This window comes from Rhamphochromis longiceps, linkage group LG19 (genome assembly GCF_057381845.1).
Source record: "Rhamphochromis longiceps isolate RC_006_pf linkage group LG19, R_longiceps_female_GT1.1, whole genome shotgun sequence".
Lineage (NCBI taxonomy): Eukaryota > Metazoa > Chordata > Actinopteri > Cichliformes > Cichlidae > Rhamphochromis > Rhamphochromis longiceps.
Window position 1 is genome coordinate 20434361 of NC_140575.1, and position 24852 is coordinate 20459212.

Here is a 24852-nt window from a genome sequence, read left to right on the forward strand (position 1 = left end):
CTGCTGGAAGCAGCCGTCAGCCTACACTGTGGCCACATAGACGGACAACGCTTAGTTGGCACTAAGAAGCCCCAAGTGTGCCAAAAACATACAGCATACATGCTATTCCAAAACCAGCAGCCTGAACAACATGTTCAGGCTGCTGGTTTTGTTGTTCAGTCATGTTGTTTATGCCAGATTCTGACAACCATCTGAATACTTCAGCAGAAACTGACAAGTAGTTTATTCAACCCTGTATTGTCCGTTTTGGTGAATCCATGAGGATGGCAACTTCAATTTCCTGTTCATAGGTGACAAGTGTAGGACCTGGTATGGTCTTCCGGTGCCGTAGCCAATCTGGTTTATTCACATTGTAGATTCAGAGATGCTCTTCTGCACACCTTGGTTGTAACAAGTGGATATTTGAGTTACTGTTGCCTTCCTTTAATCTCAAAGCAGTCTCCTCTGACCTCTGATTTTCACTCAGAAAACTGCAGTTCACTGAATATTTTTCAGGCCATTCTCTGTGAACCCTAAAAGTGACTGTGTGGAAAAATCCCATTAGACAGGAAGTTTCTAAAATATTTAAACCAGCTTGTCTGACAATAACCGCCAATTAAAGTTTGAATTTCAGCAGGTTATCCTTATCAGCAATGGATGTCTAAATGCACTGAGTTGCCGCCTGACTGCTGACTGATTTGCGTTTAAAAACAAATAAACATTTGAACAGCTGTAGCTAATAATCTGCCTGGCAAATCAATTTATTCAGCAGTGGTGTTAGCCACAAGAATTCTGAATATGCAGAGTAAAAATGTAGATGTTGAACATAAAAAGTAAAAAAATTCAATCATAAACCCATTTTTGCTGGTAAGTTATCGGTAGCTGTAGCCCACACATCTACACATAATTTATACTTAAGAGTCTGATGACATTTTCCGCAGTGACAATACTGTTTTGGCTTCCTACTAAATCCAAGCACTAAAAAGATTCATCACCTGCATAATGAATATGTGCAGTGTAGGTGTTGAGCGTTGCTGTCACACAGGCACAAACATGAGTGGAAATGCATGTTTATTGCCGATTATAGCCAAACAGAGAGACTGCACCGACCTGCTGGGTTGCTCTTCAGAAACAAATAACTCAATGAGAAATATGTCATCTACCCTCTTAGTCTTTATACAGTATACACTCAGTGGTAACAATAATTTCCACAAAACAATACTTAAAAAACAAAAATGTGAAACAGTCTTAGCAGAGAATGTGTGCAAACCTCTAAAAGCAGAAGAAGAGGAGATATTTCAAGGAAGGGATGTAGAAAATGCTACAAATTACAAGAAAGATCTATTTTCTTCCAGTCATCCAGATACCCAAACAACAGTGTCACTGACAACACTGACCAAGAAAAAAAAAAAAAAAAAAAAAAAAAAAAAAAATCCCAAAACATACATTCATTGCTTTAACTTTATTCAGAATAACCTGGGGGAGCATTGCTTTCGTTAAATATCTCCCAGGTGAACAGTAATTTGTCATTTGAACATACTATTGCAATGAAAAAGCAAAGATCCGAGTTAACATGAACAAACAGGACAAGGTTACAACACTTTTAATCTGTCTCAGAGCAAACCAGGCAACAGCCTTATACGTAAAAGAAAAAGTTACAGTGGCTAAGCTGAGACTCATGGTCACAGCAAAGGGCATAAATCAATAATATTTACATCAGTTATTCCATTAGTCTTCAAAGCAGCAAAGAAAGCCTTTAATAAACCCAAATATATTACATTTCATGTATGACAAAGGAAAAAAAAAAACCAAACAAACACTGTTTTGTAAAGTTTCTTTAGAAAAAAAATTATTATTAACATAGTTGGAGAGACATTTATGTCACTGAACCAACTAAATAAACCACAACATCAAAGCTACACATCACATGTTATTGACCATCTTCCATGGCAACGGCACACCCTGACAGAAACAGTTTCCCTCTTCAGGAAAAAAAACAACTTTGGAAAAGCACATGGCATAGACCTAGTTCCCAAATTCCCAAAGATCCAAGTCAGATTGAGCAGGAAGATCCATGGGGGCTGTGCCCTGTAACCCACAGGACGCACTGCAATCACGCCCTGATGGGTCACAGCGGCACGAGGGAGGCCTAGACCGTATAAGGCAGGTGGCTTCAATGTGGTGGCTCATAGGTGAAGCAAACCAGGGGAGAAACCGAGCGAGTGCTCCTCAAGCATTGCAAAGTTTAAATAAAAAAAAAAAAATTATTCCACGACAAAGAAGACAACAACGACAAACGAGACATTAAAACAGTGGAGAGTGAATTTAGAGCGATATTTAAACTGTAAAAAACAAACGAGGAAAATATGTTAGCTGCAACAAATGATTAAATAAAACACAAAAACCACAAATGTGCAGTAAAGCTGTTTTAGTAAGTACCATCACTTGCAATGACAAGTCATGAGAGACAATCTTCAGAGTCGCAGAAGGCATTCACCAGTACTCCTGCAGAGTCTATATGGCATATGAAGCAGTGTTTGAGGCCGATGCAGTGCAACAGGAGGGAAGGGAGACTGTGTAAACCAGGCTTGTAATCATCTCCTGGTGAGTGCATGCACAACGTCTGTTGTTACAGTTGTCAATAGTGTCCGTTTTCCTCAGAGGGAATGTGTACCGTAGAGCCGTGAATCCCTTCTAGCGTTACAGCGACACATGCTTTTCAAATGTCAACGTCTACCTCACTCCCTCTCTCTCCCCGCCTGTTGAACGACCCTGGGCATTCCTACTGCTACTTCATGCACAGAGAGAGAAAGTCGACTTCGGCTCCCGTCCTGCTCTGTGGTTTTAGCATGACAACGGGAGGTCAACTCAGGTTAAAAAGAATCTGCAAGCAAAATCCTCTGACGTGCTTTGGACAAAAGCGTCCCATTCTAAGCGCTTCCAACTACCACGTGTATTTCTAGTTCACAGATGTCCAAGGAGTCGAAGAAAGGGGGGCAATTTATTATTTCTACTGTGGAGATGTTACTGTTCAGCGGGGCAAATGTTGCGGTCTTTGCAGCAGAAGTAATGCACCACCACGCCATTGGGATACCTGGCAAATGCACTGAAAGAGAAAATAAACAGATGTGTAAACACTTTCCTACTGATTGTTACAAGCACATAAACAAGCATTAAATGAAAGCTGAAGGAGTAAACTATGTGTATGTGGTATTAACAGCAGCTTGTCTCATAAGAAAATACAACTAAATTAATAAACGTGCATAACCCCACATTAGTGAGAGTTAATGTGTCTATAGAGCAAACAAATCATCCCACTTTTCAGTTTTAAGATTCAAATATTTGTCATATACTCAAATTTTCAGCAAAAGAATGGAGAAGAAAACCCAAAATCAATGAAATAAAGATAAAATTTGAAAACCAAGTAAATATAAAACAACAGCATGCTAAATCTGAACAGGACAGTCCTACCTATTTCCTATTTTCTTCTTGCAGACTCTGCAGATCTTCTCTTCTGTAATAACGCATTTAACCTGCTGGTGGAAAATCCGCTCCTCTTGCACCTGAAATCAAATGACAGGAACACGGACATTAAATCGTCTTTCTCCAGCACAGTCACTCGATTATAAAGGTACAAAACCTCCATCTCGAACACTCTGTCGTCTACCATTTCACCATTCAGCACAAATATATAGCGTGACGGATGGAGGAGTGTGGACTCTCCTGCTTTGAAGAAAAAACGCACAAGAAATCAAATTGTGGACATGATTTGAAGTGTCGATTTCTGCCAGTGTCTCTACAGCTCCTGTTTATTTAACACTCTGGATTGGAGACCACTTCAGCTCAACCCGTCAGATGTGGACCTCATGATTAATTCTCAAATAGCTCTGGAGATGACAGATGAGCATATGAAATGTAAATATTAAAAAATATATATGTAGCACCGATTTATGCTGTTCATTTGAGATATCAGTTTAATTACTCACGCAATCATCCTAGTACTTTTTTGTATCGCAAAGAGACAAAAATGTCTTAAAGAAATATACACATTAGGAAAAGTAAACAAATATGTTGCATTGCATTTGCACTCACTGCCCACAGTTTCCATTACTACAGCAATATTGAACGGTTGAACCAGGCCAGCATTTAAGGGCATCAAATTGACATCTGGACATATGTGTGCAAGCTGTTTAATGTGAAGCTAATTAGCAGCTTGCAAACTGATCTCAGCTGTGACCCTTTAAGCTCATCTTTTGTAGCAGGCATTGTTTCACTGCTAATGCGACCATCTGCCCTGCCACTGAGAGAAAGCGCACAGATATGGTTTTAAATTAATTTGTTAAGTTTAATGTGGAAACAAGCTGTTTGGGTCTGCTAATCAAGCAAAACTACTGTTGAAAATCAAACTGGAAAACACATTTGAGAAGTTAGAAAAATGTCCTTTTTAGCCATTAACTGTTGCAAACTTTGACTGCCCACCGTGTTATTGATATTACAATTTATTTAAAAAATTCTTTAACTAATTTCTAAATATTCTGAGAGATCTGGGAACAAAAAAAGTAGGAAAACAATCTAATTAAAGATGGGGCATGCAGGAGCACTGTACCAGGTCAAAATATTAACTTTCAGTTTTAGTGGGGGTAGAAGGGGGGGCTTCCTCTGAGCAGTGGCTACTTCATTTCAGGTGAAGTAAGCTCACTGAACATTCCTGTTTGTGTCACTGGCCTGGTGGTGTACCGGTAACTTCTTTATTTCTTAATAATTCTTAATAAGCCATTGAAGGAAAACAAACATATGTTTCTCCTAACAGCGCTAATAAATTTCGTATTTAAAATATTTTCTCCCAAGTGAAACTGTACCCCTCTAAAACATCAGCTGTCTATCCTTCAACATGAGGACTGAAAAACTCTCAGACATGCACACCTCTGCTTCGCTCAGGCGTTGTTGAACATGTCTGGACTCTTTTTCAGATGTCAGCCTAAAGTAAAAAATCTTTTAAGGAAGAGGGCAGAGGCCTAAATTCCTTGCTAGCATATATCAAGCATTAAAATTCAGAAGTCATTATGTGAACCCGCTCTCCAGGACTCACCCTCAGGAATTCGGCTTGCAGCAGACTTTTCAGCACCTGGTTGCAGCGCTTCATCTGAGCCTTCTCCTCCAGGACGCTCTCCAGGAAAACCCGGATCTCACGGATCTGAGTGTTTGCTGGGAGCAAATTGATGGCCTGAGTAAAGAAAAGAAAAACAAAACACCAGCTTGGTAAACACTACTGACCACACCTTGCTATTTAAAAAGGTTTCAAAGGCATAAGGGACCTCTGTGGATTACTAAATGGCAAACACAGACTTTAAAAGTATATTTTTTTATAAACAGCAGTGCTGGTAATTTTCATGTTGTGGGGCAACAACTTTCAAAAGCAGCAATGATAGTGACGTGTAATTGTCATTTTCAAATCCATTAGACTTTTTATTACATACTTGTTCATCATTTCAAAGTCATAACGGCAAATCAAATCACTTGTCTGGGAAAAACTAATTTGCTGTCCCACTTTGTGTTACATGATATCCACCAAACTTCTAACTGCATCTTACCCTCCTTCACAACAACTAAATTACATCTCCTGCGTGCTTTTACGTGACCGTTTAGAAAAACTAAACACAATCAAGCTCTAGTTTTTTTTCTGTCCTCCTGCTTCATATAATGTAATAAAATTAGTACAAATTACCTCGTTAAACCCAAACAGCTGCCATAGAGCACAGAGCGAGCATTTTCTTCTGAAAAACAGAGCTGGATTTAGATTAAACTGTATTTTTTTATTAAACAGAGACGTGCAATAACAGACTGTGCAATAACCTTAAATAATATGCACATTTTAAAAGTCTTTACGCTAATCAATTACCCTTCAATGATGCTACTAGCACTTACATTTTTTGTGTTTAAAGTGTTTCTATAGATCTTTCTGCCTTGTGCATCGTAAGGTGGTCAACTGCACTGATGTCTCACTGAGGGGAAGACCAAGCTCCTAGAAACTGGCTGTGATTCTTCTGGACCTCAATTTTGCAATTGACATCTGCTTTCCTGAAGCCAAGATTGAAGATACACATGATTTCCTACATGAAGTCAAAAGTGCTGCCCAGGGAACCAGTGTCCATCTTGAAATCTCAAACTAATATCAATGCACCGGCTGACTGCTTTATTCTACTCACCAAGGACAGATCTACCATCAAATGCGGGAGCATCTTGCCAAGATGTGGAAGGCTCTGAGTAAAGGTTAGCCAGACTTAAAGTGTTTAAGTCGTGTGTTGATGTGATCCTGCTCAGTGAGTCTCTACAGTTGCCCTTGAAAAAAAACTGCTGAGCAAGAAATTGGATCAAAACCAAAACTGCATGCTTCGTGCCACCGTTAATATTTCCTGGAAGAGCCACATCGCCAAGGCCGTATCTATAGAACCATTCATTCATTGAGTAGACTTATCTTGCTGATTTCTTATTCACTAAAACTGTTCATTTTCATTTTGTTGGAGCACAATGAAACCTATTTTAAATAGCAAGCATGCGAGTGAAGAAATGAAAAAGTTCCATTAAAAAAAACAAAAACAACCCCCCCCCCACATCAGATGTTTTGCATAAAGTTTTCTGTCATCTTGTCACAGCAAGGCAGATCCATGGGAAATGAAAGCAGGGTGCCAGTAAAGCCGATGAGGGTGTGCAGCACAGAAAGATGGGATGAAGAGCTCTGGTCTGATAATTTAACATATCTGTGATCTGAAATCAGCAGTGCCTTTCTCAAAGAGTCACATGTTCATTAAGTCACAGACAGAACAGAGGCTGTTGGAGCGCATTTTACAACAAGAACATAACCCAGAACAGACAAACATTCTTGATTTATGTGTTTAAACTTTAACAGAGACAAAGAGGTCTCTGAAAAGCCACGCCTCCTCTCCTTAATGCTAAGACATTAAGAGTTTTTTGTGTAACTGTTAGCTGGATTGTTCAGAAAAAACAAAAAACTAGAGCTGCAGTCAAAAAAAATGGTTTGACTGAAGTCATATCAAACCACTATTAGTCTTAATAAAGTACAAATCTTTTAAAAAAAAAAAAAAAAAAAAAAATTGCTATTCACAGCAGAAATAACTATAATAGAGCTTACCAGTAACCCAGGCATGGGCAGTCACAAGTCAGTGCACTTGTAGGTCTGGTTAAACAGAAAAGGTTGCACGGATGCTCAAGGGTATCCAGCATAAAATCTTTGGAAGTATGTTCTACCCCTACGATTACCCCTATGAGAAGAACCGCAACTCAAATATCTATAGTATCATCTTCATAGTGATGTAAGATATTTTTTGGCAAGATTTGAGAGGTTTTATGAAAGGTATTGCAACACAAAGTAGGTACTCTCGGCTGCTCCTTTATTTCCCATGGGCGCTCACCACAGCGGATGGATCCATGTTTGACTTGACACAGATTTTACACTTCATGCCCTTTCTGATGCATTTATCTAGGCTTGGAACTGGAACTATGAGTACACTAGCTTGTGAACCCCCGATGCTGGATTAGTGTCTCCTAGGACTGAAAAAAAGGATCTTTCACATGTAAGATGAATACATTACCCACACCAGCTTATATGTCTTCAGAATTAAGATTAGACCAGGGTGACAAAGACTAAGTGAAGATATCCCCTCTATATATTTATTTTTTTTGTTACGTTTTTAGTATTCAGTTTACATTTTTGATGTTCTAATGCCTTCATTTCAGTTACCTAAACCTAAATTACCCTTAGTTTTATTTTTAACAATAATGACCTTAACTGTGTCACCCAATTTGACATAATCAATTATGGTGGGTGAATTTAAAGGTGTGGAAACTTTAACAGGTAATCTTTTTCCCCCCTCTGGCCAAAAAAAAAAAACAAAAAAAAACCAAAACAAAAAAAAAAACAGATTAACTCAAGAATACAGCTATTGATGTAGCACTCTTCTACACCATCAACAGTCAAACCAATGAAAATTTGGCTGGATGAGAGTTTATGAACCAAATCAGTTGACACGGCGACTACGGCGGTGTTAAAAACGACTTTATAAAGTAGTCTTCAAGAGATATTTTCTTCACAGCATTTGGAGGGAGTGAGTGGGGGATTGTGAAATGATATTTTGACAAGCAAAATGGGTTACGAGCCACTTTTCAGTGTAACATCTTTTATTTAATTAACTTCTTGCTATTTTGGTTTTGGGTGCAGGTCTTTTAACAAGTTACACAAAGTAAGTTTTAGAAACTTCACCACAGATGCCTCTCAGGGGAGACCAGCACTCTGTTGGACATGTTTTTCTGCTTTGCTGAATCCTTCTGTCAAAAGACAGCAGCTTGATTACCCCCAGCAGTGCGAGCGGCTTTCATTTTGTGCTATAAACAAACTAAATCTTTAAAGAATCTGCATTCTGTTCAGTGGCTGCTTTCTTTCTTTTTTTTATAAATGTCAGATTATTAATTTTGTGTAAGTCACCGAGTGCGTGTCACTGTTAAAGCTGTTTTTTTTAACCTAATTTTAATCCAGTCTAAACAGGCCGACTCTGTCCTGGATTGAGTTAGAAAATACTTTAATTGATTGAGTGAGATGTTTGAGGGTTTATGCAAAGTGGAGTTATTTTATGTCAGGGGACTCATAAAATTCAAAGTCAATTACCGTCAGTATACTCTAACTGGCCTCACTAGACACTAACAGAGCCTGATCTGACTTGATGCTGTTAAACATTCCATACTATACAAAGAAATAACAGAATCGCTACCAGAGACTAGGCAGCAGTGAGTCACTCTGGTGAGAAATACCCTGCTGATGCAATCACTGTGTACCTTGGTGGTGTTGAGCTTGCTGTGGTGCAGCTCCAGGACCTGCAGGGCTGCCTGGAGGTTGGCCTGAGGCTCAGATAGCTCCATCTTAATTGGCCCCAGGCAGTGGACGTCAGGAGGTGACAGGTACATTCGCAGCAGAGAAAGATAAACCTACAGAGCAGAAATACAGCTGTTATTAATGTGCTTAATTGACAAACTAACACCTTAAGTTATGGCCAAAAACCTGTCTCATGAGGTTTGACTACTAACGCTTAAGGCACCTCATCCTCGAGTCCAAGTGAACATTTCTGCCAAACATACATAAATTTAAAGAGGCATTCAAGAGAACAGGACAGGCAGACAAACAGGCCAACAACATGCTGTCATGTCAGCTGTCATTTCTAGTTAAGTGAGGAAGAAAATTTTTAACATTTTTTTTTTGTAAAGCTGGCAATGCTCCTTGTAGCATAAATAATTCATTATAGTTGTATAGCATGTTCTGTGAACACAAATGTGCTTATCAGAAGGCAGCAAAGCATACAAACTGAAAAATGTGGTCATAAAAAAATAAACTTTAATAAATTCCAGGAGGACACAAACTCAAAAGAGGTAACCCCCCCCCCCCCCCCCAAAAAAAACCCCCAACAACCTAGAATTACACTAAAAACTACTTACATCTTTATTTCCTTCCACTGAACTGTTGTAATGTCCGTGACAGTATCTGCAAAGAGCACACAGAAAAACATTAGCAAATACATGATGATATAAAATTGCTCATTTTAATGCTATGATGTTGACTGATTGGACAAACACAGCACTGCAGGTAATTACACTGGCTCTGCCTTGCAGAAAATGCTGTTAAATATAGAGTTACTTTCAGCTGCTCCCTTATTCACAAGGCGTCACCCTTCAGGCAGCAGCGCATATTTGATTTGGCAAGTTTTTAAACACCGAATGCCCTTTCTCATGCAACCCCGAAGGGCTTTGTGCCTCCTCTCGGGATCAGGCCAGAACCCTTCACTTGGTGGGCCAAATATGCAAACCACTACTCATAGTCAGGGCCCCAACTATATGATAAAGCATATAGTTGGGGCTGGATCAGTGAGGGTTTCTTTTTCACTCACTATGTGGTTAGACACCACTTTTCATGTAATCATTAGTTATTAATAATCTGACTCTTCCACAGTATGCCCTTTTGTTCTTTGTGGTGGCAGATGCCCGCCCCTTCCCGAACCTGGTTCTGCCAGAGGTTTCTTCCTGTTAAAAGTGAGTTTTTACTTCCCACTGTCCCCAAGTGCTTGCTCACAGGGGGTTATTTGATTATTGGGGTTTCTCTGTCTTATTGTGGGGTCTTTACCTTGTGATGCAAAGTGCCTCACAGTGACTATTGTTGAGATTATATAAACAAAACTGAATTACACTATGGAATCCAAAATGCATGTAAATATGACTTCAGGAAATGACCCAAGTTCGTGACTGAGTCAGGAAATACTTTGACAGTTTAACATCAGTCATATTAGCTGTTGATTGGTGTTACTTTTCAGTTGTGCAGGAATACTCACTCTTCAGCCATGTGGGTGTCTTTCAAGATGTGTACATAGATGAAGAGCGCTTGCTCATGTTTACCCATACGACCCAGAAGCAGAGCCCGTTCCTCCAGCAAGCCTTCAACATGGAAACAAAAGTCAAGGATCATGACATGGCAACTCACGTCTTTATTTGTATTTCCCAAGCAAACAGTAGATAAAACCTGTCATCTCAGTGTAAGCAACATCCTACCATCAAAGGGGAAGTCACTGATGAGTCTGGCAGGTTCATAGCATGTAGAAATATCCAGGAAAGTCAACAGCTTGTTCCTGAACTCTCCCAGTTCACCATTCTCTTTCCCTGCAGGAACAGCTGAAGCGCCTACAATAACAGAGCATTTTATTACAGAGATGTTCAGATAATGGGTGAGTCTGTGGAAAAAAGCTATTTCCGTTTTAAAGAATGGGTGTTGCTCTTCATATTTGTCTACAGTGGTTTTTGCCATTTTGGGGGTTTTTAGATCACTTGTGATGTAGAAGTAGTAATATGAGGGTTTGTCTTACTGTTCTTTGACAAATTATAACTATATTAATAAAATAAATAAATAACTTAATTATTACATTTCAGAAAAGGTAAATATCAAGATGATTTATCATATGCCCAAAGTAAAAATATATTTAACCACACATATTCCCAGCCTTGTACCCAACGATCACAATAAGCCTAGAGAAACTCTTTAATATTGAGGGCTGCGTGTGCTTGCATTCCAGTTTATCGTGAAATGCAGCAATAGCTGGCCCAAGGATCGGGTTTTTCTTATTTCATTAGCTGTTTTTAAGTTTTATGGGGGTTTGGTTCTTGTTTTTAAACAGAGTGCACATTAACGAGCATTCCTGCTGGATGGACCTGATAATCAGTTCTGACACAGACTTTATTTGCAACAGCGGTGAGAGAATACTCTCTGCAAGAAGAGCCAGAGTGAATCCATATGCAGTGCGGTAATGAAATCAAATAAAAATTCTAAAATACAATTAAAAAATAAAGTCTTTTAAAAGTAAACTCAACTTCAAAAAGGCCAGGTTTGCTAGAAAGCCTTCAAAGCTCCATCACCCTGCTACGCTGATGCTACAATTACACTCCTCCACATTTCTCTACAGCAAAAGGAGGTTATTGTGTATGTTAACTAATAATTTATCAATGTGATATGTGCCCAACAACGTAACTTATTTTCATAGTCTAACAGGGAAAAAAAGGCTAACTGTAAAACTTTTTCATTCCCAGACACTCAGTGTACTCAGGTTTATTCTTGCTCATACCTTTAGGCAGCAACTTGAGGTACTCCTTCATGAGGACTTGAACCCTGCCCAGGTAGAGCTGGATTAGCACATTGTGAAACTCGGGACCCTGCTCTTCCCACACGTAAATGATGTGCTCTAAATATGGGATGGCGAGCTCCTTAAAACCATCCTTTAGAAACTGCAGCACCTTGTCTCTAGGCAACGACTCCACTTCTGTCAGGTCTTCTGTAAAGATCTGAGCAGGAAGACAGGTTTTTACTCCATTGGGTAATAAAAAGGAAGTCGTGGCAATGGATGTAAATGTTGTACCTACCTTCAGGCCATCTTCAGGAAACGTCTTCAGCACCCAGGGAGAAAACTCAAAGATTATACCCAGATTCTCTGCTCCTGTGTGCACAGAGGTGTTATGATGGCTAAGTGGGCTTAACTTACAACTCAAATCATTAGGTTTTAATCAGCCTGTAAACATTTCCGACCTCAGGGAATAATTAATTATAAGAAAATTAACATATTGTTTGACTGGACTCCAATGCAATAACATGAATACATTTATACAACTGAACAAGTTCAATACTGCACAAAACAACAAATGAGTTTTACTGTTGTGTCCTGCATTTAGAATTTTGTTGCAAACGGAAAATAATAATACTAATGATAATACTACTACTACTACTACTACTACTACTAATAATAATAATAATAATAACTAAATAAAACTGTTTTGGACTTTAAAAAAAAATGCCAATAATTAAACACAGCTAATTGAAGCAAATGAAACTGTCCCAGTGAAGCTGGAAGAGTCCACAGTTTCAGAGGGTTGTTGTTGAGTTTAAAATAACATTTACAATAAACAAAAACACAATCAAACGCCAAATGAAATTCTTAAAGCACAGTTGAAACACAGACTACTGAAAGAATTTTAATCATTTCATTATAAAGACTCATTCTAGTCATTACCTTATTCACCTCATAGGAATTCAAAAAGTACTACAGCAATTTTAGCTGTTGACCACCCAGTAAGCAAACAGTATATAGATGTAAAGTTTCATAGCGAAACAAAGGAAATAAGAAAAAATAGAATTTTTTTTAAACGCTCCCATGTAATTAATCTCAGACACGCAAATCACTGCAGATCAGTTATATCCAACATCCATAATCAATCAACATGAATGTTTTCTCTGGGAATTTTCCAAAATCCCATCAACAAATTTAACAGGCTTGAGCCAGCTGTTGATCCTTACCCAATCTTTGGAGGTACTGCACTGTTCGCTCATGGCCCTTAAGTGGAGAGTTGGCCTTGGTGGATTGGTCGAGCAGCACCTGCAGAGCTGCGAGAGTGTAAACAGGCTTTAGAAAAAGTAACAAGAGGTGAATAACAGAGGAACTAGAACAAAAGTGACATCTGCCTGAGTGAAAGTAGCAAGATGTGGTCTGCTCTGCTCTGCATTACATAAGTCCTCCACCAACAGAAATTGGTCGAGGCATATGCAAAGTGTTAATCTGTGTTTTGGAACAGCTGGTTTGAATTGGCTGACGCAGAGAGAGGCAGACTTGAGCAGCATGACATCACAAGCCCAAACTGCAGCAGGCCAATTAAAACCAGATGCGCTCTCTGCGAGAACAGCGACAGAGTACCAGCAGAAACAAAGAGCGTTAAGGCAGCTCTGATTCACAAGGATGACCAGTCGACCTCATGCAGGAAACCTCCTCTGAGATAATCTGTGCAACCACACCAGAATACATCTACGAGCTTATAACTTAAACATACTGAAATGGTTACGCTCACAACGGCTTTTGTGTTTGGGAGGTAATGACAAGACCGCTGACAAAAGCAGAGCAGATCTGTGATCAAATGAGCTGCCACTTATATAGCGAACTCCAAATACAACATCCAAAGCTGGAAACAGATGTCTCAATGCATTTTATTATTATGCATTCAGTTGAGGTCTGCAAGAGATAAACCACACTGACAAATCACTGTAACTGTGATGGCAGTCATTATTCAGCTGATTGACATATCTGTTCTCTGCAGCTCATCAATTCAAAAGATATTTCACAGTGTCACTTATATTTTAAACAAGTGCATACGCATCATGTCAAAAGAGACAAAAAGAAAATTAACTTGCATGTATTAAACACTGACAGTAATTTGAATTCTCTCAAAGATGGACTTCAACCAGCTAAAGGCAAACAGTTAAGGTTTGGTGTACAACAAGCCATTGTTCAAGCTTTGTTTCTTGATTATAAAAATATGCAAAATAAGGGGGGAAAAAAAAAAAACCCAAAACCCATCCTCTCTTATTCCCAGTTTTAAAAAGAGAAAGTCAACCAACAAGTCGACAAGCTTGAGAGAGAAATGACTTGACTCTCACTTGAACCCAACAGCGTGATACCTGCCAGTTTTCCAGAGGAGTCAAACACAGCTGAAGGTGTATAAATCTTATCCATTTCACTTGAATTATTACGATCTAAATCACACTTAATCAAATGGAATTCAAGTTGTTATTCCAAAGAAACTTTTCCCTGCAAATACACTTGAAAGGATCCATGCTTTATATTCTGTTTGTAAGACTGTTTTAAATATTTTACCTTACATCAATAATGAATACAGCAATCTCATTTATCATTATGAGAAGAAGATGACAAACAAGTACCCTAATAATACAATACCCCTCTAACATGGAAAATTTATGAGATTTTAGGATTTAAAAGTCTTGACAATTACCTTTCTGGTGCAGGCCCTTCTTTTCATAGAGAATAATGAGCTCGCTGTACTTGTGAGCCTTCTTCAGGACATACTCGCTCTCCTCGATGTGGCAATGATTGTTCTCCAGACGAAGGAGGGGGGACACAAGGGCCACGTTTGTCTGGATGAGGTGAGGATAAAAAGCAGATCACCGTTTCTGTTGCTATTTATTATTTAAGCAATCTGGCACGTATTCCCGGCATCCCAAACACGCACTCATATTAAACTAGCTGCAGAGGACTTTAAGGCAAATTCAGACAGTTAAGCTGCTAATGCAAAGCCCAAGCAGTAAGCAGAGAAACTTGCTTAAATACATCTTATCCCACATTCCAACACAAGTTACCATTTCTCCATAGATGAGGACTGAAACTAAGTTTGCATAATAAATTCAAAGTTTTGTTTGGTTTCCCAGGTACCTACTTCACTCAGTCAACACCGGACCCACAGTGCTGCTGCTGTCACGCCTCAATGACAGTCAAACTAACACTGCTTTGAACTGTGATCCAGTTTGTCTTAAGTTGCTTTAAACCTGCCCATCAACCGTTTAACACACACCCCTATGGCTACATATCAAGTTGCCTAATGTTGCTGCCAGTTTCTACAAGTGAGAAACAGAAAGTGAATCACATGCACTCACAGTCATTGTCATTCATAGTAGAGCCATCATTCTTTGTCAGTTTCTGGAAAGCACCGAGTATTTTATGTTGCTGATATTCAAAAGAATTCAATGATGAGTTTTGGGACTGTAAGCATGTTTGTGATTTCTTATAGAGGACTTTATTTTTTATTATGCTTTGCCTGTGTTGTATTCCATCAGATGTGCAGCTATATTGTGCTTGTGAAAGAACGCCTGTATTTGTTTGCATCATTTTGTGACATTACATAGCCCTGGTCATGTCTAATGCATCATCTTTACAACATATGTTTATAGTCTATTTGCTGTTGTTTATATGGTGAAACATAAGTGAGTGTCTGGAAAATTGTTGATTAATTTCATTCACGTTTACATTTTTAAAACATCTTAATAAAGAAGATGATACACCTGTCACTTGTTGAAGAGTTTTGTCTGCTTATCTGACTAAACCAGTTACAAATTTTACTTTTGAGATCACTTCCTTTTACTGTAAATGGATGAAAGCTGCCAAGTTTGTCAGAGCTGATATAACTTGTATCGCAAAGTATAAACATTCGGAGTAGGCTTGCTGACAATAGCAAGCTGTTCTTTAAACTTAAACTACAGTCTGAGGCGTCAGGGCCCAGGGTCCCCTGCTTTGTGTGCGCAGGCTTTAATTTATGTGAAATCTAAACTGCTCGAGAGGGTTATCTTAAAAGTCTTAATTATGTCTTACGTGAAGGTAACATTTCAGCAAGGTGGTATCGATGATCTGCAGGAGTTTTTTGCGGCTCTTGATGGTAGGCGTGCCCTCCATGAGAGGAGACGTCGTAGAAGGGTCAGAGTCATTCAGCTGTTTCACAAGGTGGCTCCGTTTCTTTGAGGACAGAAAAAAATAAAAACCAGGGTTTGCTTAAAAGAAAAAGTGACCAAACCTCCTTAAAGCAAAAATCTTATCGAACTTCTATGAAATTTTCCACTTTTCTCTGACACACAAACACACACCTACCTGCGTGAGGTAATCAATAAGAGCGAGATGCGCCTTTTCCAGCTCTGCCCCAGACAGAGTAGGCAGAGGGTTGGGGTAGTGCAGTTGTTTCCGGTAATCACCTGGGAGCAAGTCTGGATAAAGTCCAATCACGTGTGTGGGATCTGCCGAGCAAAGGAGGATAATAGTTAAAACTTTTACCTTCTTCTAGATTGATTAAAGGAAACTATATTTTGAGTAATATGTTTATAACACAATGTTTTGAAAACTGAAATTAAAAGCCCATTAGAGCAAGAATCACGATAATAAACTCTTATACAGGCACAAGTGAAGTAACAACATGCAGTGATCATGTGTATAAAATTCTTCCATCAATATGCACAGTAAGCAACAGGAGCAAAAAAGAATATACTGGGAAAATTCAGATGCCTTCATCCGAGTGGACAAAATATTTTCAAGACGTCTCAGCTATAGGCGCATATTGCTGAGCTGTTTGTCAGAAAACAAAAGGAAAGGTGTCCCTGCGGATTGGCAGAAGTCCTACCTGTGCCGAGTTTGGCAAACACCTGCATCGAGTCATCAAATCTCTTCTGGCAAAACAGATTGAAGGCATATAAATTCTGGATGTGATGTATCTGCTGCTTCTTATCACCATCCGAGTCATCCTTCATCTTCTGGCAGGAAAAAAAAAGAAAGTCAACGAATTCATCACGCTACAGTAAAAAGTCCCAGATAAGTCTCTGGATAGCCAGACTGCTAAATAAGGTAACCATAAACTCCAAAGTTGAAAGCATTCTTACTGTTTCGGCTTGCTGCTCCTAATCAAGATAAGTGATTTTAATGTCCCATGCTTCGAGCTAAAGCACAAATTGAATCCTCAGGAATGTAATAATGGGCTTTAATAGTAATGTGAGTGGTTTTGCTGCTCACCGCCAGCTGAAGAGCAAGCTCAAACTGTTTGTCCTGTAGAAGCTGCCGGATCTGAGTGGCTATTGACACGGGCACCAGGCGCCACACAAAGTGGTTGCTGGCAACATACACGATATTTGGCCTGTAAAAGATAAGATAAGAGGAGAAAACAAGATTAGAGACAAAAGCCTGAAGCAAAAGTGTTTTTCTTTCAAAGGATGGACCACCATTATCGGCATCATTATCATGGGAAATGGAAACCAGGAGAACCGATGAAAGCGAGGATGTTAGTTAAATGATGTTATACAAGGCAGCCAGTGTGAAAGCATCAGGAAAGGCAAGCATTCATGATCAAACCTACCAAAAGTGCCCAAATACCACTGCAGTCTTTTACACAATACTGCACCAGTAAATATTTTCTGTTTCCAGAAAGAGCCTCTTCACAAGAAGATCTTTTGCCTTATAATGAAACATTTTGTTGACTTTGTTGTTTAGTATACCCAAATAAAATACATCATAATAGAAGAACTGTCAGGCTTAAAAGCGTGGATGACACTACACTTGAAAGGTTAAAACACAACATAGCAATTAGCTAGTGTATGATTGCATGGAAAGATACAACTCAGTGTTTCCACTCCATTCTCCAGATTTTTACACTGCAAAAAACATAAATCCAAGGTGTGACAATGCAACAGATCGTGATATAAATGATCAGACTTCCACGCAAAAGTAAACTTCAGAGGTCAGCCTGCCTCACCCTGCTGAGGTGATGAAGCGTGGTCTCTGCAGCTCCACGCTCTGCACCAGCAGCCTTGGCTCAAAGGTCCGTATCTCCACATACCGAGGAAGAACTGCTATGATGTAGGGAGGCTGGTGCTCTGGGAACATTAAAAAAAATAACATAAATAAATATTCAGATCAACCAAAATGTTACCAATCTTTGGCAAGATAGCATTATTTATAGCATTTTGCTTGTAGTATGACCAAATCGTGTCTGGCGACACCTGTAAACTCATAATAAGAAAGCAGTAGCTACCATGATGTTTAAAGGCATATAGAGGGAATATCTGATAAAAGGTGAAAAGACCTTCACACAAGATCTATAATATATCTATACTGAAAGCAGGGGGCCACATTTGTGATGAGATTTCTGGTCCTCGGGGCTATACAGGAAGGAATCTAACCAGACTGCAATCAAGTCAAGCCTGTGGTTGGATATGGGATGAAAGACACTCACAGCAAAAAGCCCAGGCCTCCTCTTCTGGTTGAGCAGTTAGGACACTCTGTTAGAAATATTCTAAACTGACCATACCTCAGCCTCTATTGCTGCTTGCCAACGCCACTATCATGACTAATTCAAAATGAGGAAATTGCAAACTGCATGAAACCACTGCTTGGAGGCTTCATTTCCCCTTCATAATGTTTCTTTCCACGTGCCAGTGAGCACAGAAAAAAAAGGCCCTTCAAAACAATGCACAAGCTTATCTGCATCTCTTCTGTCACAAAGTTCCTCAGACCTACGGTGTCTTAGTCACAGGATAAAAAAAAGCTGATCTAAGACTGAGTTTTGTGTTCTGACAAGTGGAAAACAGCATCACAGCTCAGACAGCGAGGGAGGAAGGGAAGAATGGGGACAAGAGAAGACAGACAGACAGCAGCTGGATAAGAACAATGGCAGTGTTTAGACAACAGGTCTGACTGATCTGTAAACTGCTGAACAAACCTGCCCAGTCACTGTGGCAACAAGAGAATAAACTATTACTATTTACATCATCATCATTATTATCATCATTGTCATTATTATTATTATTATCATACACTTCTTTACCAGGCTCATTTATATAAAAAATATATATGGACATTCTGAAAACTTCACACAGATGCTGCCATTACCGAGTTCATTAATTAAGCTCTCCATTATTAAGACAAGAACTGAAAGACTTACCTAAAATGTAACAACTAGGAAAGAGTATTCTCAGATTATGGTCACACTTTTGCTAAAAGAATTCTACAAGAATGCATTTATATAGCACCTATCACAACAATAGTCACCTGAAATCACTTTACAGCATTAAGTAGAGACCATAGAGAAGTAGAAAAAAGACCCTACAGGGACTCAGTGACAGCAGAAAGAAAAAACTCCCCTTTAACAGGAAGAAATCTCCTACCAGCAGTACCAGCCTCAGGGAGTGGACTGGCTGGGTGAGGGGGAAAGATAAAAGAAAAAGGATAGGGACAAGACAAAAAACACAGACTGTAGGAGCGGGAAGACAAAAATCTAATGACGTGCAGCAGTGGTATATAAACACCTGGGGAGTGAAAAGAGGAGAGAGAACAAGCCTCAGTGTAGAGCAGCATTACTAATGGATGCTTCAGGGTCAACTGATCCAGCGCCAACTATAATCTTTCATTCCATATATATTTTTAAAGGCAACTGTTTTGTAGAATTTATGAGCAAAACAAAAAAGCTAAATGTCACCTCGAGAAAATAAACTGTTTAGTGCTGTGGTTTCTTTATTTGGTCTGCTGAGGTTTTCCTTTCTTGCCTGTGAAGCTCTGGGATTTTGGACGGAGAGTTTGTTTTCTATAAATTTGATTGCTAACATTAACAATGTCCACGAAGAAAACAATCGATGCTCTCCCTCAGGAATTCATAAACTTAAGGAAACAACAGTTATTGAAATGCATGAGTTTAGTTTCTGTGAATCGCTGGATTTTTCTGAGGTTTTATTGTATATAATCTGTGAAATGAAAGTGCCCAAGAGGAAAAAACAAAAACAAAAGGTGAACACAGTTGTTTTTCACTTGGGTAAAACAACTGCCAGGGTTACACATTTTGGCAAAACACCTTTGTATAATATCTAAAAGATGAACCCACACAGAGAATTGAGGGAGGATTTTTGGCTCTTGTTTGCAGATAGCTTTGTGCCCTTTTAACTTTCCTGTCAGTTTGTATTGATATCAAGAACAAATACACTCTAACAAAGACATTATGAGTCAGAAATACATAAATAAAGACTTGGATTGGGCTTGAGGTGGTGTGTGGGTTATCCTCTCCTTCTTTCCCTTTTAACATGCTTGGATACATGACAGCAATTTTTTAATATATTTTCTTTTCACAAGCTGATTGATTACAATAGACATAAAGCTTAAAATACAATGACAGCGTATCAGCTGTTGTGTCTTTTTCTTACCCATTGCTATAGGGATATCTGTCCAGTTCAGGGCACACTTCTGGGTGCACACTCCCTCTTCATTAAGCACCACAGTTAGGTCATCCTGCCCAACAGCCACCTTCCCATCTGCCAGTGGAGCAACCAGAGGTTCTAATTGTTTCCCAGTGGGGAAGAGCTCTTTTATGGAGCCACGGCCATCCATCTAGTTGACAGCAAATGCAGTTTGAATGAGTCCGTGAGATTCAGAATAAAGTAATAATATCCTAGCAGTGTTAAAATGATCTGTGAGACTGTTATAAAGTGCTTTACAAAGACAATAAAACACTATTAGGGAGATACATCTATATTATTAACAGACTTTCTGGATGTAGCTGATAAAACAAAAAGAGAGAAGCATGAAGGAAAAAGTCTTAAAATAAACAAAGTCAAGAAATTAAAAAGAAGACAGGAACTCATTATATAACTGTCTGCTTCTAGAAAGTGGCGTAAAAACATCACCTTCAGGTATTAATTTAACTTCTACTCAGCAAACCGGGCATAGAGATGAAAAGGGAAGATGTGAAATATGAGAAAGGTTTCTGTGGATATTTCTTTTCTTTTGACAAGGAGTTTTTCCACACTTAAAAAGACCCATTATGGCTGGAAGAATCATTTTAAGTTATAAGCACATACAAGTAAGTTAAAAAGTAAAGAAGCTGCTTGCACCCCTTTTCTGTAACACATACCCGAATGAGGTAATAGTCTCTCTTGAAACCAACACATATGGAGTTTTCACACCAAGCCATTGACTTTGGAATATCTGGTGCAGCAAAGTCCCCCTGACAGACAAAAGGAAAACATTAAAATGGCTAAATGTGTCAAAGCGCTGGAAAATTCTGTTAAACTTGAATCACACTATAATGAGTCACATGTCCAGTATAAATTACCTGCAGCTCATGAAACTCTCTGTCCTTCCAGTAATACAGCTGAAGTTTCTTTTTCACTGCAACACACATTCTCAGCTGTTCCTCCCCTGAGCTGGTTTGCTGAGAACAAAAGGAGACGAAATATACAATTCGTGAGAGGACATGTGAGGCAAAATATATGTCCAGCACAGATGAACAAACAAGACAAAATATTGCAGCTACTGTATAAAAAACTAAGAAAATGTTCAGGGTTTTTACATATTTAGCACAATTAAATACAAATTGTGTTTTTGGCTACGTTCACACTGTAGGTCTTGATTCTCAATTCCGATTTTTTGATCAAATCCGATTTTTTTTGTCTGCTTGTTCACACTACAAATAAAATGTGACAGCAAACGCGCTCTAGTGTGAACCCTCAAGGCGGCCTGCATGCGCAAAAGAAGACGTCACACACAACGCTCTCTGTTTAGACCCAGACCGAACAGTATTGTTTGACTGATGGACCTTAATATAAAGACTTGTTTCTGACTTTACATTTCCCAGTTTTGCTTTAAGTTATAAAGTTATTTTATTATTTACATATGGCCTAATAATGATCCTTATTGCTGTTTAAGAGAGGAGCGGTGCTTCAAAGGATAGTTGCAGATTTCTGTCAGAATCTGCAGTTTATACAGTACAAATAAAATGTTCACGTTTCTCCAACGTTGTCTTCCCAACAGTTTCACTGACATCTACACTGGATGGCCAGGAAGCGTTCACGTTGTCTTCTCGGGCGCTGATGATTGGCGTCTGTCGTGTGTCAGTGACGTAAAAGACGGATTTAATGCGACATGACCGTTCAAGCAGCAGTCGCTTTCTAAAACATCAGATATGTATCGGATTCAGGACCACATACGAAAGTGATCCAGATCGGATTTGAAAATATCGGATTTGTGCCGTTCACACTGTCATACCATGATCGGATATGGGTCGCATAGGGTCAAAAAAGTCAGATTTGATGCGCTTTCTCCTGCAGTGTGAACGTAGCCTATGTCACTCCTCCATATGTATGTTACTTTACTGTTTTCAAGACACCCACTGTTGTCTTAAATCAGATGACAAAGGCAGAGTTGAACTAAGCAATCACATTGCTTTTTATTTCTATTGTTAAGTGTTGAAAGAGAAATTGAAAATGTCATGTTAGTAAGCAGCACCATGGTAAACCTCAGATTTACTTCCTGTATTGATGCCATCTGTTGAAGGACAATGAAATCCAGAGGATTATAATTACCTAGGTCCTCGATTTGCTTCTGTAAAGTTTGTGAGATGTGTGAAAACACATTCGAAAGGCTACTAAAAACAGTCAGAAGTAAGACGAATGGTCTAGGCATGCTCAGTTTGATTTGGTTTTGCTTGTAAGCCATTATACTCAAATTTCCACGGCCACAAATAACTCCAAACTTAGAATTTAGTTCACTTTTGTCTTAAATGGTTCACAAACATGCAGCTGTATGTCTCGCAGTGTACACAACTGTTCAGGTGAAAACTGGTTTTGCTTTCATTTGTAATGGGAAGCAATGTGTGCAAGAATATGACTGCAGAAACAATACCACTACTAGAAGGAGAACTGGATACCCGACTAAAAGAAACCACCAGCTCACATCAACAGAAACTTGTTTGACTGCAAGACCAAAAAAAAGTTCAAGACTAGCTTTAAGTCTTTATCCTGCTTTAGCCCCCTACATTTCCCTAGGAGACTGCTGCTCTATTGTACACATAGTTAAGAAATCACACACAAAAAGAACTTATAAAATATAATAAAAAGAGAAGAACTTAATCCTGTTTGAAGCTGGAAGCCCTGTCTACCTCTGTTATAGAATTATAGTCTGTGAGGGAAAATACTTTTTTTTTTTTTATTGCAATACCACAAGTCACCACTGGGAGATAATTGACAGCTGATAGGTCTTATAATAATAATAATAATAATAATAATAATAATAATAATAATAATAATGGATACTTTATTGATCCCCATGGGGAAATTACTTGTTTTTCTCTGCATTTGACCCATTCACTCAGTGAAGCAGTGGGCAGCCCACTAAGCAGGCGCCCGGGGAGCAGTGTGTAGGGACGGTACCTTGCTCAGGGGTACCTCAGGGTAGCCGTTAAGTGGATTCGAACCGCCGACCTTCCGATCATGGGGCGACCACTTTACCTACTGAGCTATCCCTGCCCCGTCTATCCTCTCTTACCACATGCTAAGTTACACAAAACAGGGGTCTATTACTGACCTGCAAGTCACATGCAAAGAGTGTGGCTCCTTTGGCTTTGGACACCACAGTGATCTGCTGGAAGGTCAGGAGGTCATGGACATGGATGTTGTTCTCTGTGGGGATGTTTAAATCGGTTTGTTTAGTTGTCACGTTAATGAAGAACTGATATTAGTTTGAAGCCTTTACAAGCCCAAGGTTCCCCCAATTTTTACTTTACATGACATTTTAACTCTGTAAAAATGTATTGCTGAGAAAAACTTACCCAGGAGACTGACAAGAATTTTGTACTGTGAGACAACATAAAGCTGGAGAAAAAAAACACAGTTAAAGAGATAAACACACATAAGCTGGTCAACAAACAGAGGTGAACAATTTTAAATTCTAAATTTGCGGTTAAGCGACTTAAAAAGTCAGATACCTGCTGAATCTTCTTTGAGAAGTTCTTGTTGGATTTTTCCAGTGTGACCTCAAACCGGTTGCCTCCTAAGATAAAAAAAAGAAATGTGTTCATCAGAATTTGAAGTGTGCAACAGAAAGGTAAACCGGCCTCCAAATGGATAACATCCCCTTCGGTCTCCTTACCTGCATCCTTCTTTATTCGGTACAGAAGGAGATGGCCTGGTTTTGTTCCTACAAGCAGCCAGTCCTCTGTAAGGAAGGCGGTACAAAAGATGCGGTCAGTTAATTTCAGACATAACGTTTTCACATAAGTCTGAGATGTTACCTGTGTTCAGTAGTGAAACAACTCATGATTTCTTGACAACTTGCAAGACTGCAGTTCGATAAACAGGGGTACTATTTCAGTGTCACAAAATTAAATCAACAACTCACCCCAGGCTGCAAGGCAGTCAATCTGAAGAGGAAGCTTTTCCAGAATAGGTACAGGCTCATATGCGTCGTGCATCTTGAAGCGACGCTAATTCAATCTCACACACCCCTCTGATATATCAATCCCACACGGGGCGGACGCCTAATCGCTGATAAATCTGTCCGGGGGTACAGCTTTACATGTCGCCATAAACTAACACAGTTCAGTTTTGCTTTTTCTTGGAATGGCCAATACGGAGAACTGATTAGGTAATGCAATGCAGTTTGGCTTGTTAGCCACCTTCCTCCCTGACCAAAACAACAGCTGATCGTTAGCCTTTTAGCTAAGAAGTGAGCAACTATCGGCTCCCTCTCACTGCAACTGAAATCTGAGCGAAGACTGTAAGTTAACAACTGCGCAACTGCAATTAACCTAAAATGTTTAACCACAAACGCTATATAAACCACAGCAATTAGTTTTCGTTAGCCATGTAGCTTCTTGTTACTTCCTTAGTTGTTTTGAACACGGCTGCGCGAGCTGCTGGGGTTTGACAGGCACGTGACTGAAGTATGTGAGCTCACGAGGAACGCATTAAAGGCGCAGTGGCTTGCATTAAACGGTAAGTTGAACGGTTATTTTGCACTCTCGCGAGGTTTCGTACGAAAAGAAAAACCAGTATTTATGACACAAATACTTAAATATTATATATTTTTTAAATTTAGATTTCCAGGATTTAAAGGACACTCCTACTTGTTTTTTTTAAAATAAAATATTCTAGAAAAGAACACGTTGTAATTGTGATATATATTTAAACGTGTCTTTTAG

At 39.2% G+C, this 24852-nt stretch overlaps 1 protein-coding gene across 3 annotated transcripts; it reads right to left on the minus strand.

Annotated features, from left to right (window-relative positions):
• Positions 1-1042: 1042 nt before the first annotated feature.
• vps39 (VPS39 subunit of HOPS complex) lies at positions 1043-24589 on the minus strand. 3 transcript variants are annotated; one of them, XM_085391503.1, is made up of 24 exons: positions 24051-24589; positions 23802-23867; positions 23638-23702; positions 23482-23524; positions 23238-23332; positions 20989-21087; positions 20788-20880; positions 20081-20264; positions 17644-17764; positions 16908-17028; positions 16522-16648; positions 15999-16141; positions 15726-15866; positions 14356-14497; positions 12872-12958; positions 11944-12017; positions 11649-11865; positions 10585-10713; positions 10368-10470; positions 9481-9526; positions 8827-8976; positions 5069-5203; positions 3451-3542; positions 1043-3085 (listed from the first exon to the last, which is right to left on the minus strand). In XM_085391503.1, exons 1-24 carry the CDS (start codon positions 24121-24123, stop codon positions 3004-3006), a joined length of 2628 nt encoding a protein of 875 aa, XP_085247629.1. In that variant the 5' UTR covers positions 24124-24589; the 3' UTR covers positions 1043-3003. The 3 variants fall into 3 exon arrangements, with proteins under 3 accessions (XP_085247629.1, XP_085247628.1, XP_085247630.1); XM_085391502.1 differs by having other exon boundaries at positions 16522-16651; XM_085391504.1 differs by lacking the exons at positions 1043-3085; positions 3451-3542 and adding an exon at positions 5705-5753 and having other exon boundaries at positions 5080-5203; positions 16522-16651.
• Between the last annotated feature and the right edge of the window lie 263 nt (positions 24590-24852).

Bases quoted from the DNA above. Each gene is read 5' to 3' on its own strand.
- vps39 (XM_085391502.1), bottom strand. From the start codon at position 24,123: ATGCACGACGCATATGAGCCTGTACCTATTCTGGAAAAGCTTCCTCTT. The intron at 17,029-17,643 runs GTGAGGCAGGCT...TATCTTTTACAG, and splicing joins CGCTTCATCACCTCAGCAGG to GCCAAATATCGTGTATGTTG. The intron at 11,866-11,943 runs GTAGGTACAACA...CTTCCTGCTCAG, and splicing joins TTCCTGAAGATGGCCTGAAG to ATCTTTACAGAAGACCTGAC.